Below are 15,494 nucleotides of genomic sequence, written 5' to 3' on the forward strand. Positions count from 1 at the left end.
ATGAAAGGACAGGTAAAGGCGTGGGAAGAGATCAAAGATTCTCCGCTTGAATTATAGGTTTCTGAACCATTAGTCTGTGATGCGGATTAAACTACAGAGGTCCATGAATGCATCTCCACCATCTTTGAACTTTCAAAAGTAGCCACCTTGGATTGGAACTGTGGCACGGAGGATGGGCTTTCACCTCTTACTCCTTCTATTTTCCTACTGCAAATCCAGCTCAGGCCCTTACAGTTGCTCTTTGCTGCAGCTTGAAAAATCCAGACTGACACTGAATTCAGACTGACACTGTCGTTCAGACTGACACTGAACTACAATCTCCATAATCCACCACTGTCTATGGAGGGTGCAGCTGATGGGAGCTGGAGTCTGGCATCTAGAAGGTCACAGGTTCCGCATCTCTGACAAAAAACTTTTCTACTGTTAAGAGAAGGGAACTAACCCTGATAAAACAGCTAATTCCTTTTAAGCTCAATCATTGTCTCTGTCTTCGCTGCCTTTCTCCTGCTCCCGTCACCAGCAAGGTTGTAGAGAACAGCCGTCATGCTGCTTATAACCACATGCTGCCTAATTTGCCAGCGGGGGGGAAAAGCACCTTTCCTCCAACCCAGAAACTGTTAATCTTGCCTGCTTTGTTTCCCTGTAATAAAACTAATCAGTAGACATTAGGTAGGTCACAGTCCGCTTCCTACCGCCCATGACCTCTCCCAAATGCGAATGTGAGCTTTCTTGCTGCTCCTCTCTCAAATACTTCTCACAGTAGGCCTGATCACTTAGGCTGCCAATTACCGTGGGCCGCTTTGTACACACGCACACGTTCCCTCACAGGCGTGTGCTAAACATTTTATTTGTATCTGTGAAGCTGTAACCCACATAAACAGGGAATATGATTCTGGCTGGTAGGATTAGGATCCATTGAGATCCTATATATAACAGTCAGCCAAGGTGTTATCTTCTTCTTTTTTTAAATGAACTATTACAACAAGCAGCAGTCTGATTAAACTGTAATCAAATCCACTTGATAACCTGATTAAGCAACATTAAACAAGTAGGCCCTGTTTTTGGAAGCAGTGAGGAGCTCCATTTTAAAATGAGTCAGGGTTTCTGTGCCAAAAGCTAATATGCGAGGACCGGGGGAAGCATGTGGCAGCTCAATACCCATTTCTGATTCTATAAACCAATTTCTCCATTAATGGAAAGTATGTTGATATTTCCCTAGTGCTAAAAGCCTGGATTTTTCCAGCTATTTGATCATAGATAGAAAGAGTCTTGTGTTGCCTCAGGAGCTAGTCAGACTAATGGTCTGTCTAGCCCAGTATTGCTGACATTGATTAGCAGGGATGTGGGGCAGGGTGTTTCCCCCTGTGCTCTTCCCTGCTGATGCAAGAGATTAAGCCTGGGATTTCTGCATGCAAACCAGGGCACATGCTCTGTGTCAGCTCTGCCTTGAAGACCGACACATTTGTTCTCACATAAAATTGCATGCATCTCCATGCATTATATTGGGAGCAGGAGATCTAACTTCAACTCCCCAGCCAGACCTTGGACCCCTTTGGGGCAGTCACTGACCCTCAGCCTTATTGACCGTTGTGAAGGATAAAATGGAGAAGAGGAAATTTATGTCAACCACCTCGGTATCTATCAGCCCAAGCAAACATAATCGATGGATCAAGAATGCCGAGAGATCCAACCCAAAAATCCAGAGGGCGCCAAGATGGGGACGGGTGGGATATTTATTTTATTTTATTTTATTTATTAAAACATTTTTATGCCGCCCCATTCGCCGAAGCCTCGGGGCGGCTTATTTAATTATGTGTTCCATGTGAGGCCTTCAAACCCCTGAGCTTTCTCTTGGGCTTTAAAAGCTTTTTCTCCCCGCAGCAGAAGGCTTTCTCCATCTGAAAGCTACAAATCCAGAAGCAAGCATCCTCAGCAACCACTAGAGGGTAGATGAGCCTGTACACCAATTCTAATTGCCACATTTTAATGCCGATTCCAGATGCTGCAGCTTCAGATTAGAGAAAATATACATACATTTACATGTTACGCATGTCTAGCGAGTAAACAGTACTAAAACATGGCTGCCTGGGGCATGTGGCAGCTTTAGGATTTCTTTCTGTTTAAACATGCCTAGCACTGCACCCTGAAGTCCTTTTCTTTTGCTGCTAGTTTTAACTGGCGTTTACTCTCTGCTGCAGGTTTTGTTATTTAACATTGGGATGTTATTTAATTATTTACATAAATTTATGTAATATATTCACATATATTTTATGCTTCTAGTGTATCTGTATATCACTCAGAGCTCCAGTTATTGGGTGGCTTGAAAGTGAAAAATATGTATCTCGTGCTAGTTCTGATAGTAGTTATAGTTAATGTTGTTGTTTATTTTAGTGGAGCTGTATTTTACAGTGTACATTCTTGCATTTGTATGTTGCCGTAAACTGTTGCAAGTGCTTTGGTTATTTGACAGTTCAGAAACAATATAATACGCTTAGACAACAAACGTTCTTACAACTCTCAGCATTCCTCAGCCAGTTAGATTGAGAGTCGAAGGATTTGGGTTTGAACTTGCAAAGGTGTGTGCTCTTAATGAACCCGTGGGCTGCAGTTCAGAGAAGCAGTTTCTGCACAAGCCAGTGTGTGTGCTCCTTCTACAGAAATGCAAATAATGGGTTTTATCCACATTAGTGGATAATGCATGCATAGATGGGGAAAATGGCCTAGGATTCTGTCCTGTAAATCCCAGCACTTCCCGGGTTCAGAGGCATCGGATGGCACAGTTAGGGCAACGCAGGAAAGTGGGTGATTTTGATGCTGATATTTTAGCCTGCCTTTGCTGTTGAAAGAAAAGAAGCTTCTTTCTGGCCTGTTTTTGCATCCTGTTAAAAGCAAACCATGGTCCTTCTTGGTACTCTGTTGCAGTGAACTGTGGAAAAGCGATATATAGAATGTTAAAAACAAAGCCACTGGTCCAAATGCTCCCTAAATGCTCCTTTCAACCCATTACTCCACTCTGCCTTTCCTCCCACAAGACCACACATCGGGGCCCCCAAATTAGCCCCTGTGGCACAGGGGTGAGGGGGTCGGGCTGGCGGGGGACCCATGTTCTCGTCTCCGCTTGCCTGGAGGCGCATGGGGGGCCTCAGACTGGTCCCTGGCTGGCCTGGCCTGCCTCGCAGGGCTGCGATGAGGATAAAGTGGAGATGAGGAGTATCTGTGCCTCTGTCTTTGGGGTCCTTGCAAGAGGGGGAAACGTGAGCTGGGAAAGTGGAAATGACCCGGGGTGGGATCGGGGTTTGGACATGGCCGGGGGAGACCCGGGCTCCGGTCTCGTCGGCTCGGCCGTGGCCACCTCGCAGGGTGGTTGTTGCAAGGATGGGCTGGCACACGGAGGCCACCCGTGGCCCTCACAAGAGGAGAAGAGGCAGGATAGCAGGTCAGGGCGGGGATAATGCCTCTTCCTGCCGTGAGGCATAGCATTAAATAAATAAAAAGCCCAACGGGCCGGCTTTGAGCGAGGCAGTGGCCCCCCGCTTGGGCTCCTCACTGGGCTGTGGGGAGGATACAGCGCAGGGAGGCCGCCTCGGGCTCCTCACGGGACGGGGGTCTAAGAAATAAGGGTATTCCCCCCAAGCTCCCTGCACAGATATCCCACAAGCTGCTCAGCCCCTCCTCACAGGCTCAGCCGCGGGGCTTCGGCCTCTTCCCTGCCCTCCCAGCACTAGCCTAGCCCGTCACTGAGGAGCTGGGTTCAGCCCCGCATTCACACGCGCCTCTGACACGCGTACCGCGCGCGCCGCCTCCGCCGCCCGCCCCTCCCCCGCCATGGCCGCCCGCCCGCCCGCGCGCGCGCCGTTTTCCCGCGCAAAGCCCCCCGCGCGCCCCCGCCAGGCACGTGCCCGGGCCGCGTGCGGGGGAAGCGGGCGGCGCGGCAGCAGCGAGGGGCGTGTCCCGTCACGCGCCCCCCGCGTGCCTGCGAGGGGGAAACGGGGGGGGAGGCACGAAGGGGCGGGGCCCGCCCCCCTCGCGGGCCTCCACGGGGCGAGTGGGCGGCCTCCCGGGGAGAAGGCTCGCCAAGGCGCTAGTCCTCATGGGCAACGGCATCCTGGGGGCTGGGGAGCATGGGCGGGAGCGGCGCTCGTGTCCTGCCCGTGGTTAGTCTGTCCAGCCGACGGACCCGGCAGGGCTGCTTGCCTCTTCTTCCCTCTAAGATAGATAGCTGTTGCGGGTTATGTTTGCCGGCTTCTTCCCTGAATAAGAGCTACTGCTGGTCACTTCTGGTGGACGCACCCTCCTTGCCATATACTGCCCAATTATAATAAAATCAAGACCTAGAAAGCAAAATAAGGCTACAATCCTGGCCTTAGTAACTTGCAAGTTAACCCCATGAAATATTCAGTAAGATGCCCTTCGGATAAATAGAGTTAGACTATGCATTACCTCTCCTCTAGAAATCCCATTCCTAATGCAATTTGTCCCCACTGTATTTCTACGTTGAGTTTTCCCCCCCTAGCACAGTGCAAGCATGCAGAAGTGTGTGTATACACACAGAGACAGAACAAACAAATTAAAAACAAATATCAAGGTTCACGATGCTTGCCCCTTGTTGGCTTAAGACAGGGATCCTGTCTTAAAATGGTAAATATTGGGTGTGCATTGAATTAGCGGGGGCTTCGAACACTAGTCTGGGTACAAGCATTTCAGGAATAGGATCGCCCTTGGGATTTGAACAGTGCTACCCAAAGCTTATGCCAGAATAGGTGCGCTTGTTTTGAAAGGGCCACAAATTCCTCTTTGGGAACCGTTGCTCACACTTCTGGCTCTGCCAGGGCAGAGGGAAGAGAAGAAATGTGGGCTAATGAAGGCTTCTCCTTAAATTGCATCCTCTGCTGCAGACCGCCGCCATTCCAAAAAAGGGGGCTTGATTCAGGACTGGCAAAAAGAGATCCCGAGCCTCTTTTCCGCTTGACATTTCGATTTGGCAGCTCTCGGCTCCTGTGCCTACGCGTGTCCACGGGCGATGAGATTGGCAGGGGACCCCTTGAGGAATCGCACATTATGTTTCCGATGGATGCGGCGTGGATGGATTGCGGCTCGTAAGAGGCCGGCTCCGTTAGTGCTTCCGCCTCCCTCAGATTCTCACCAGATGGTAGCAAATCTCTTTTAGGTGCAGCTTAAAGGGAGGCTGGATCTGCAGCCAGGTTATTTCTGAATCTAGATTTCTTTTAAAGGGGTTTGCACCCCGCTTGCTTATAAGCAGCAAAACAAGTCAGCCTCTGCAGTCTGAGAAGACGTGACGCACAAGGAAAAGGGGATGGGGAGGGAGGAGGAAAAGTCACATCTTTCATCAGGACTAGTGAGTGGACCAGCTTCCCCTTCTCGTCTCTCCCAGGGCAGATTGCTGGGATGGCTAGTGGGGGTGATAAATGGAGGAGGACAATCCTACTGGAGCAGAGCCGGTGGGGTGAACGGGGCTTGCCCTAGACGGAAACCGGATACAGCCCAGGGCTGGAAAAATGCCAGATCGCTAAGTACGGGCATAAAACGTTTGGCACACGGTTTTCTTCCCAGCCCTTGGCGTACGTTAAATGGCACAGCAATGAGGAGGGAAAACGCAACCAGAGAGCAGCTTCCTATTGATTAGGAATCAGATTTCCCTGGGATTCCCTGGGATCAGATTTATCTTTTAGCTTTTGGCCACCCTCTTCCCTGTTGTCCCTTTGGTGTGGGGTTAATCACGAGGGTGGCAGGCACCTCTGGCTAGATGTCAAGGAACACTTCCTTCTTCATTATGATGCCTGAAACATCTTATTTCTTATTCCAGGTGGGCCACGCCGCTTCTGTCCCTACAGCTGAATTTAGTAACAGCGTCGTCGCCAGGCCAAAGTGGCTGCAGTGAGCAGATCAAATCGCTGACACACGCACCTCTCTCGGTCTCGGTCTGGCGGAAGCGCCTGCCAGCTCCCTGCAGCCTGCGTTGGACCATGGCTTCTCCAGGGCTCTGGGCGTTCGACTATGAGGTTTATGGGGACGTCCAGGGTGAGTGTGTTCCGTTTTCCTCTCCTCAGCCCTCGTCCTCGATGGCTTTTTGTTTTTTTTGGGTGTATCGAGATGCTTTGCTCAGATTCCTGCAGCTCGCATTGCCGCAAATAGTTTTCTCCCTGAAATAAGAAGCCAGCTGCCTGCTAATTCTTGCTTCAGTTCTAGCTGCAGTGAGGAAGGGTGGATCTGCTGCATAAAAGACCAGCCATCTGCCAGGACCCCGAAGGAGCCTCACTGGAGCCAATACACTGGGGTCGTGGGTGTTGGAGAACCTAATTGGAAACAGGAAGATAATTTGCTTTGAATCCGTGACTGCTTTTTCTCCCCTGTATTGTGATCTGGGTCATTTCAGGGAAGGGGACTTAAGCATCCTTGATCTAACCTCATTTACATGATTTTTTAAAAAGAAAGCCCTCAACAGCCACTTCCAGGCTATTAAAAATTGTAACTTGATGTGTGGCAGTCAAGAAGCAGAGTAGCCCGAGCCAGCATAGATCAGGGAAGGCACTCAGCTGCTTCCCCAGCCAAAAAAGGCAGATGGGGGTGGGGGGGGGCGCTGGGGCTTGCCCAGAGCTTTGCTGTACGCGTTTGCCATTTAGGATATGGTAGGATGCAGTATGCTTGCCTTTTGAAGGAGCTCTTCCTGCTTCTCAAACATATAGGATCAAGTCTATAGGATCCACAGTCTCTCCTGCAGTAGGGAAAAGCACGGTGCTACTGCAGGGCCCAGCTATTCTCTGAAGGACTTTGAGGGCATTGGATGTTCAACAATTTCCTAAATTGTATGTGTCTGTAAGGGAAGGTGGACCCTGAATGCAGTTTCCTGGAGGAAATAAAAGAAAAATTTTGGATAGAAGAGCGTCACATGGGGCACGGTAATATGGGTTGTATTCTTATGTAATGACACATCGTTATTTCTAGGAGATCAAACTACAGTGTAAGCAGGAGGTACAGCCAGGCTGTTTCTTCCCGTTTAACCACTTCTTATATGCGAACAGTTAAACACACAAGTCAGAGACAACTCCGCGTAACGTCTAAAACCAGGATTATGGTTTATCGAGCCTGAATAATCTATAGAAGGTAGCTTTAAACCAGGGTTTGTTGCTGGCTTATGAATGTGATCTTAGCTTGTTTGGGTGCAGTTAAGCTGTAATCCCAGGTTCATCTTTCATGCCCTGTTTGTTTACTGGCTTTCACAAAGAAAGAAGCGAATCAGGAGCAAACAAGCTGCTGCGACCGAGCGTTCTGCCCCTTCTCATTGTGGTCCAATTATCCAGGAATTTGGTTTATCATTGTGTGGAAGCAGCTTCTTGGTCAGAGCAACAAGGGGAGAGCGAAGCCACAGAGGGAGATGGGAGCAGCGTTTCCGATAGATGTTAGCAAAGCAGGCTTGACCGGTTCAGCTGGGACAAGATCTCCTGAATAGATGGGAGCAGATTGAATAGTTCCAGGTGCCACACACGACAGTTAGGAACACGGTGAGGGTACAGATTAGGATAGACTGCACTGATACGACAAGGCACTGATGCGGCTGGGCAGCTGATGGTACAGTCGAAGCCAGCGGCTGCAGCGAAAAGCCCCTTAGAACGCAAATGTTTTGGTACCACGAGCAATTCTGACACCTGCCAAAGCACCCTTCCCTGTAAGAAGAAGAGGCAACAAAAAAACATAAGGAAACCGATCCAGTATTAAACCATGGGCTCTTTCGGGGTACTTGGTGGTTACCGAACCAAAATTTGCTAACACAGCCGCATTCGGACATCATGGCAACCCAGAATTCAACAATCCGTAGGTTGAAATCTCTCCCTGTCTTGACAGGGTTATGAATGGGATGGGGGTGGGGAGAGATTAATGCTGCCTTGGAGAAAAGAGGGATTAAAATGGAATCGATAATAGAGTATTTTAAAATATCGATTTATTAGAAGAGTCACAAAACAAAAGACCTGCCCTGCAAGAAGAAGATGCTAATTGCAAGATCTACTTTCTTCGAGACCCTTGCGGAAGCTTCCTGAAATCACAGGGTAGTTACAATATGCCGAGCTAGCAGCCCTCATGAAGACTATGATGCCTGCCCGGCTGTGTCCTAGGAACGCTGGTTCTGAATTCCTTAGGATCGCAACCTCTGGCCCTTACGTGAAGCCACGCTGGGGAGGGAGAGCAGCGCCACACGCTCCTGGGTAGCAAAGAGCTCTAACTCCTACTATTCCCAGCATGAAGCCATAAAAAGGAGGGATGCACTTCACAAGGACAACCTTAACTCCATGGACGATATGGCGATATTTGATTGACAGGTGCTTAGGTGACAACATCCCAAGCCGTTTGCTGTGATGCAGCGGGATCGGTTTGTCCCTGTTTTTCTTCTCTGGCACACGGGGGCCAAGCCTCTTTCGGCCCGAAGGCCAAATTCCACTTCAGCAATGCTCTCATGCCAGGACCGAAGGCAGGAGGAGAGAGCCAAACATGCTTTAGCTGAAAGCTCTCGCTAGAAGAGCCACTTCAGCCTTTTAAAATAAAAATAAAAAAATCTGAAGATGAGAAACCACCAAAGAATTAGTGAAAAGGATGGGCTCCAGGCCTTTGGGTCGGTACCCCAGCTCCAGGGGAACAGCAAGCCCTGTGGTGGCAGTCCCAAAACAAAAGCAAACAACTGACCCAGAGTTACTGGGGCCCCTTCCTCAAAAGAGGAAGCCCTTGGGTTCTGGTTCCGACAATCCATCCTCCAGTCTTGCCGGGGATTGCGGGTGATTTGGCTTTTCCGGGGTCGGCCATTCCAGCTTTCTAGCCCTGCTGGAAGCAGCCAACTACCGCTTGACTGTAGGCCTCTGGTGACGTAACGTTTTTTATAATACGTGGATATGATCACTGACCGATGTACCTTTCTTTCATCTCCTAGGTGTCTTCTTTAGAAAGGTAAGACCGATCCCGCTGTGGGATGTGAAGGGGCATTCTGCGGCAGAGGTAGCTGTGGAAAGTCTTCATAGGCGTACATTAATGGGTCCCCAGAAAGTAACTCCCCGGGACTTCCTAAAATATTATCCAAACAGAAATCCCTGCTTTTCATTTACACTTCCCAAGCCGGGCTCGGAAGCTTTTTATCCTTCCTGCATGTAGCTACAAGCTTAACAAGTGGGCTGGATACAGAGGTGCAGATAGATAAGTTTAGATTCTGGGCTTAGTAGCCTAGACAGCCATTCATTGTGTTTCAGTTGTGAAGCACACTATTACCAGTTCTCTCCCATCGCAATCCCATGCTTTCCATCTTCTTTTATGCTCCTAATACGTTAGAGCAACATGCCCCTCCCCGAAGAGAATGAGCTAATAAACAAAAATTGCCAAGCCCTATAACAGCAGGCAATGGATGCTCTGAAGGTGTGCATTTCTAAGCTCGCTTAGATCGTAACCCCAGACGACGGAACTAAAACGGAGTTTGCCTCCGCTCTCTTGATGCTAACCCCCTTTGCCTAGAGATATGCTCCATTTTGTGGTAGGAAAAGATACTGCATGATCAGACTGAAGTAAGCATGTGGAACCATGTCTGTGCTTGGCTGGCTGCCCAAACTGTAAAATGCCTTTAAAAATAGGAAGAGAGGAAGGAGGCTGCAGGGATCAGTGGCAGCCCCAGTGGGTCCTGGCAGGCCCTGTACTGGTCCCCCGGTCCAATTTGTGAGTGGTCCCATCGCCTGCTTTCTTGGGGGACCCCCAAGGGCAGAGGGAGCTGGGCTGCAGGAGTCTAGACACGGGCCCTGTGCGGTTTCCATGGATGCCCGCAGAAGCGGTGCCTAGCAGACGAGAGGGGATGCGATTTGGAAGGAAAACCGGACTAGACTAAAAAGAATAACTTACTGGGAGCAAAACCCAGGCGGGGCAACACCCAGTATGGTGCAAGGACGAGCTCAGAAAGTTTGCAAAGCTCTCCCTGTGGATGAGAAAGGACAGCCTAGGATTCAGTCCGGGCCTTGGGAATCCTGGCTTAGCCATGGGCTTCGGGGCACTGGGCAGTTCTCTCCGCCTGGGTTCAGACAGGCAGGGCTGATACTTCCCCAGCTCCAGAAGACGCGGTCGTTCTTGGAGGGATTCTTGACACCTGGACCCTGCTTGTGGAGCTGTCCTCTTGGTTGCATTCCTCCACCGGTGCCTCGAGGGCATAAAATATGGGGCTGTCTAAAAGGGTAATCACAGGCCAGATCCCGCTGACCACGCTTCCATGTCTTCTCGCGTAATCTCAAAGCACAGGGTTCCCAAATGCAGGCAGTTGGCTATTTTCAGCTGGCAGACACGGCAGGAGGTACATGCACTGTGCTTTGCTGTAGCATCTCTCGGGGACTCCCCTGACCGCTCGCTCTCTCTCGCTCTCTCTCTGGCTTCTTCCATCAGTACACGGAAGACCAGGGGAGGAAGCTGGGAGTGGTCGGCTGGGTGAAGAACACGGCCCGTGGGACAGTGACCGGGCAGGTGCAGGGGCCGAAGGAGAAAGTGGAGATAATGTGAGTACCCTGAGCTCTTCCTGCAGCTGGGCGGGACTGCATTTTGTGGAACGAGGCAGGGACAGGTGGGTGAAGCATCAAAAATAGCAGATATGGTGGTGGAGCCCTTTCTAAAAGGAGTCAGGCGGAAAAGGGGAGGGAAAACACGATCCCAGTATTCCAGCGAAGATTCTCACAACCTCTTTGCCCCCGACATTGCGAAAATGGCTTGTAGCTCACAATAATAGACACCGGAATGGAAAACAAACATCGTGTTAAAGCTTTCATAAAGCAGATACACTGAAAACCCGATTAAAAACACGGTGCAAGAATGAAAACAGCACCGGCCTCACAGATGAGCTTACCTGGCAAAGGCTTGCTTGGCATGGAATCCAGTGCAAGTCCGACAGTTAGAACTGGGTTTTGCTTTGGGCCCACTTGCTGGCTGAAAAGTAGAATCCCTGGAATCACGAGCGCATTCTCAGCACTGGATCCACCCCAGGTGGACTTCCTAGCATCTCCCAAACACACGGGCTTGCTGTTAATGCTTTTAGCAGCTATTTAGCTGCAGCTGTGCATGAGGTATTGGGTAGAGTATCAAAAATACAGATGTTCATCCTCAGGTTCCATGTGGTTGTCCTCAGACCTCTTCAACAATTAGAATTTTTGTTAAAAATTAAGACAACCCACCTGGACATCTAGCTAATGTACCATTTCTGGTGAATTCTGCTCTTTCTCTTGAAAGGGTCAGCAAAACACAATTTTGACAACAAAATTCAGAGGCCTCCTTTGGGTTTGTTCAAATTTAGACGGAAACAAGGACAGCAATGCATTTAGAAGCATTTCCCAGGGCTACTTTTCTATCTTTCCTATTAGAAGCAGAGTTGCAGGGGGTTCCGGGTGGCCCTGAAACTTCCCCCACCTGGCCTCAGTGCACCTCAGTTTTCATCTGGAGGAGGAAGAAGAGGGAGGTAGATGAAGGCCTGCGTACTGGTAGCACTATGATGAGCTGAAGACAGTCCCGCATCGCGCAGCTTTCTCCCCTCCCCTCCCCTCCCCTCCCGTAGAAATATCTAAATAGGGCACTTCCCCAGACTCTGCCCTGCAGTGAATTGGCACCCCTTAAATCTGGGACTTGGGTCAACTTGCAATTAGCAGCTGGTCCAGGAGGAGATGAGGAAAATTGCTCAATGAATTTGGGAGCAGAAGCAAGGAGAGGGCGGTGGAGAGGGCGAGGGAAAGGATGTATTTGCAGGGCGGCCCTGGGGATTCGTGGGGATGGTGGAGACAGTTTCTCTAACAACAGGTTCGTCAGCCTGGGGAGGTGACAACCAGAGGCAGTTTCCATGGCAACAAGCCTTCCCTCCATCACCACCTTGAAGAGGGGGTGGAGGGAGAGAGAGAGAGAAAATGCACGGAAATTGGGACAGTTTCTATAGCAACCAGCCTCTCCATTTCTTCCACCTTCATGCTAGAGGGGGAGGAGAAAATTGGGGCTGTATCCATAGCAACCACACTACTCCATCCCTTGCTTTCCTGAGTTAAGAGATAAGTAGGCATTGAGATAATCCATAGCAACTTGTATTCCCCCATTTACTCTCCTCTCCCCCTTCTCCCCCCCCCCCCAGATCCTGGCAGGAAATAAAAGGTGTGCGGTCTTTGGTTTAGGTCTCCCCCTGGCCTCGTTTTATAACGAGGGCCCAGGTGGGATTCACAAGCAAACAATGAGGCTGCATTTTGCCTCCAGCCCCCCCCCCCCCCCACATTGTCTTTAGTCTTCCTCGTCTTCTGAGCAAAATAATTGTACATGGGCAGTGCGTGAAAAGTCATTCGCTCCTGTTACGTCATTCACACGTTCCTTCCGTGCTGGAAAATACTGCAGGTTTTCCTTCAGGTTGCTCAGATAAAGACCCCTGTTATCCGGAAGGTGTTTTGTGTACCCCTGGAATTTGCTTCCTCAAGAGAGACCTTATTTTCCAGAGCATCGGCCAGCGACGGCACTTTTCCATCCCAGACCTGGCAGTTGGGAGCTTACACTTGCGTCTTAAATACAAACACGTTTATTGCTGCACAAGTATATGCTTTCATAGTTTTGTTAGACTTGAAGGTTGCTTTTTGCTTTTTCAAAAAGAATCTGGCACATCGGCTTCCTAGACACTATAACTTTAACTTATGTGTACCTCACTTCCCTCACTGCAAAATAATGTCTATGTTTACGGATAGGCTGGACAGGCTCATAGTAGGCATGTCAGGAGTGGAGCTGGCCTGGGGGCCCCTTGTTTCTATGTGTCCAGTGTTGCCTTTCCTCCAAGCACATATGGTCTTTCTCATTTTATCCTAACAACTCTTTAGGCTGAGAGAGTGACCCTGCCCTGTGTAAACGTCACTGCCCAAAAGACAGCACTTCAACTGTTCGTGACAATAGCCTGACTGATCCTTACATTTCGAGCCTGGAAGGGATTTATTCTGCCCAGATTGGCAGGGGCAGATGTCAAAAGCAGCTGGTAGAGAACAGAGCAGTCCTCCGGCGATGCACGTGTCTTCCGGAGTTTCGCTTCCGTGGACAGCAGCGTCCACGGAAGTGCAGCTGAAAACGTGAGATGGGCACGAGGCGACTGCCTTTGACGTGTGCTTTCTCTCTCCTCCAGGAAGAACTGGCTGCGAAGTGTGGGAAGCCCCATGTCACGCATCGACCGCGCCGTGTTCTCCAACGAGCGGGAGATCCCCAGTCTGGAGTTCCAGTCCTTCACCACGAAGTATTAGAAGCCGTTCACGGATCAGGATGCGGGGGCCACCGCTAAGTCCAAGGAGCCATTTCTGTACTCTGAAGGAAGCTTTAGCTTCTCCTTATGGAGAAAGCTCTGCTCCCGCACGGTTTGGGTCCTCCACACGGCTGGCGATGCGGTCACCCAACCCCACATGAATTCCACTGCTTTACACCACACGCGCAGGAGGGAGAGGGGAAAGGGAGCAGCTGTTGCAGAGGCCTGCGAAACTCCTAATACCTTCTCCCCTCTGAGATGCATTCGTGAGCACTGTTGTGCAATGTTAAAACCCTCTTTTGGACAAACATATTGAGTCTTTTGAGGAATGATAGCTCCTCCGTTCAACAGCTGGAGACTGGACAGAGCCCCGTTCCCCGAATGTCAGTTTCCGCTCTGCAAGATTGCAAATTCATTAAGGATTATCAGAGGATGAAAACAAACTGCCATTTGGGGGGCACTTGGAAAAGGGTCAGTGTCTATAGGGCAATTTTGAATCAAAAAGCTGCGTTCTGTTTTTGGGAAGTCGCAGTGAGACCAGAAGATGGGGCGAAGAGGGAGAAAGCGATGGAGAGGGTGCCATGGATTAGTTCTGGTACCACGCCAGCTTTCCCCCGGTGAGCAATGCTGTTTTCCAGTTCTTATGGCTCAGCTGTGCCATTTTGAAAAACGACACGTTTTTCTGTGCTGCAACTCGAAATGCAGACGCTGCATGCGTTTGTGAAAGGGTTGCCGCGCTCGGTGAATTCCATCCACACACCTGTGATACAAAAGAGGGATTTCTGTTTGTGCTAGCTCGCAACCCTCCGTGTACACCAGTGCACTCACAAACACAACAAGCATCTGCAATGGTCTTTCCAGCTGCTGGATTTCTGGTGCCTTTGAGCAGTAGGGTACTTAAATGCTTCATTAAAATGTAACAAAACGTAAATATACAAATGCTGTAATTTGTGTGTGGCAATTCATACAGGTAAAGCTAAGTGATGAGAATAGGGTGTTGGTGGAAAAGGGGGAAGAAATGATGCCTCTGATACTTGCACATGATAGGAGAAAAATGCAGCCAGCTAAGTATTTCCTAACTGTGCCAGTTGCTTATTCTGAGTCGCTCTTGATTCTGGATATAGCATTGCGAAGTCCGGTAAAAGTTGGCATACCTGTCCCAGAATAACTACAGGGGGAAAAAAAACCTAAATATGAACTTCCTGCAGCACTAACACACCTTTTGTACATCACTTGCAGATGCTCTTACGTCACTGCTACATGTCTGCAGGGAAGCCTTGTGGTTTTAGGGTCTTTTTTGTTAAGCCAGTTGACTTTCTGGTTCCAAAGGAAAGCTTTGAAGTTGCCAGTGCTGCATGATTGAAAGGGGGAAAGAATGACAAGCGTTCCTTGAAATCTCTTGATGTGGGGTGTGGAAGTAATACTTGCTACAGGCTTTTAAAGCAGGGGTTGCGCCAACTCTCAGTTGCAAGGGTGTGGAGGGTTTTAAACTGGTGTAACATGTTTTCAACAAAGGCCCAGGCTTTGTCATCTGTGCCTAGCACAGATGTCCCATGTGAAATATGGCACTGCCTACCCCTTGGGATTGTTTATAATGAACGATGCCTCACCACAATTTGCAGTGGCTGCATTTTTCCCTCCAGCTGATAACCCTGGAATTTAACAGGCCTGGTTTCTATACACTTTGAACGCAGAACTGCCAGGATTGTGAAGGCTTTGAGTTGTTTAGGCACAGACGAAAGAAATATGGCATGTGACACAGAACCACCGTAAAATGGGGAATGGGGAAATATAAATTTTATGTCTCTTTAGTAACTTTGGAAGAGGGGGCAATTTAAACTCCTTGCAACTTCAGCAGTATGGTCTGCTTGGGGAACTCTGCAAGTTGCGGGAGTTTTTTTGTCAACACACACACAAGATTGCATCCTAAAATAATACCATTTCCATTTTTGAAGCACGTTTTATCAAGAAAACTAAGATGGGGAGAATCGTCTGCTGGGTCAAAGACAGTAAGCATTTCCTCTTCCAACGTTAGCTGGCTAGATGTTCCAAGAATGCTTCTAAGCAGGACAGCTTAGTCCCCAGATTCGAGAAATGTGGCATTCATCGCCAGACGTGGACATTGGGGCCAGTAGCCGGAGCGGACCCACACAAGTGCAGCAAAAATTGCCCTTTACACTTAAGGCCTGCTCGTGTCTCACCTTGGCTGCTTTGACATAATTAGGAA

The 15,494-nt window shown here is 49.5% G+C and overlaps 2 protein-coding genes across 2 annotated transcripts in view; one reads left to right on the top strand and one right to left on the bottom strand.

Moving 5' to 3' along the window:
• The window catches only part of CUNH11orf80 (chromosome unknown C11orf80 homolog), a 24,460-nt gene extending 18,474 nt beyond the window's left edge, over positions 1 to 5,986 (bottom strand). Inside the window, exon 1 of the mRNA XM_044448359.1 lies at positions 5,926 to 5,986. Coding sequence (XP_044304294.1) covers positions 5,926 to 5,986 — 61 coding nt within the window. The remainder of the gene's footprint in view (positions 1 to 5,925) is intronic.
• LOC123032656 (acylphosphatase-2-like) lies at positions 5,985 to 13,782 on the top strand. Its single transcript, XM_044448726.1, has 4 exons — positions 5,985 to 6,039; positions 8,936 to 8,952; positions 10,417 to 10,526; positions 13,154 to 13,782. Exons 1-4 carry the CDS (start codon positions 5,985 to 5,987, stop codon positions 13,266 to 13,268), a joined length of 297 nt encoding a protein of 98 aa, XP_044304661.1. The 3' UTR covers positions 13,269 to 13,782.
• The last annotated feature ends 1,712 nt before the right edge of the window (positions 13,783 to 15,494 follow it).

This window comes from Varanus komodoensis, unplaced genomic scaffold (assembly GCF_004798865.1).
Source record: "Varanus komodoensis strain SLA01 unplaced genomic scaffold, ASM479886v1 scaffold55, whole genome shotgun sequence".
Taxonomy (NCBI): domain Eukaryota; kingdom Metazoa; phylum Chordata; class Lepidosauria; order Squamata; family Varanidae; genus Varanus; species Varanus komodoensis.

Bases quoted from the DNA above. Each gene is read 5' to 3' on its own strand.
- LOC123032656 (XM_044448726.1), top strand. From the start codon at position 5,985: ATGGCTTCTCCAGGGCTCTGGGCGTTCGACTATGAGGTTTATGGGGAC. The intron at 10,527-13,153 runs GTGAGTACCCTG...TCTCTCCTCCAG, and splicing joins AAGGAGAAAGTGGAGATAAT to GAAGAACTGGCTGCGAAGTG.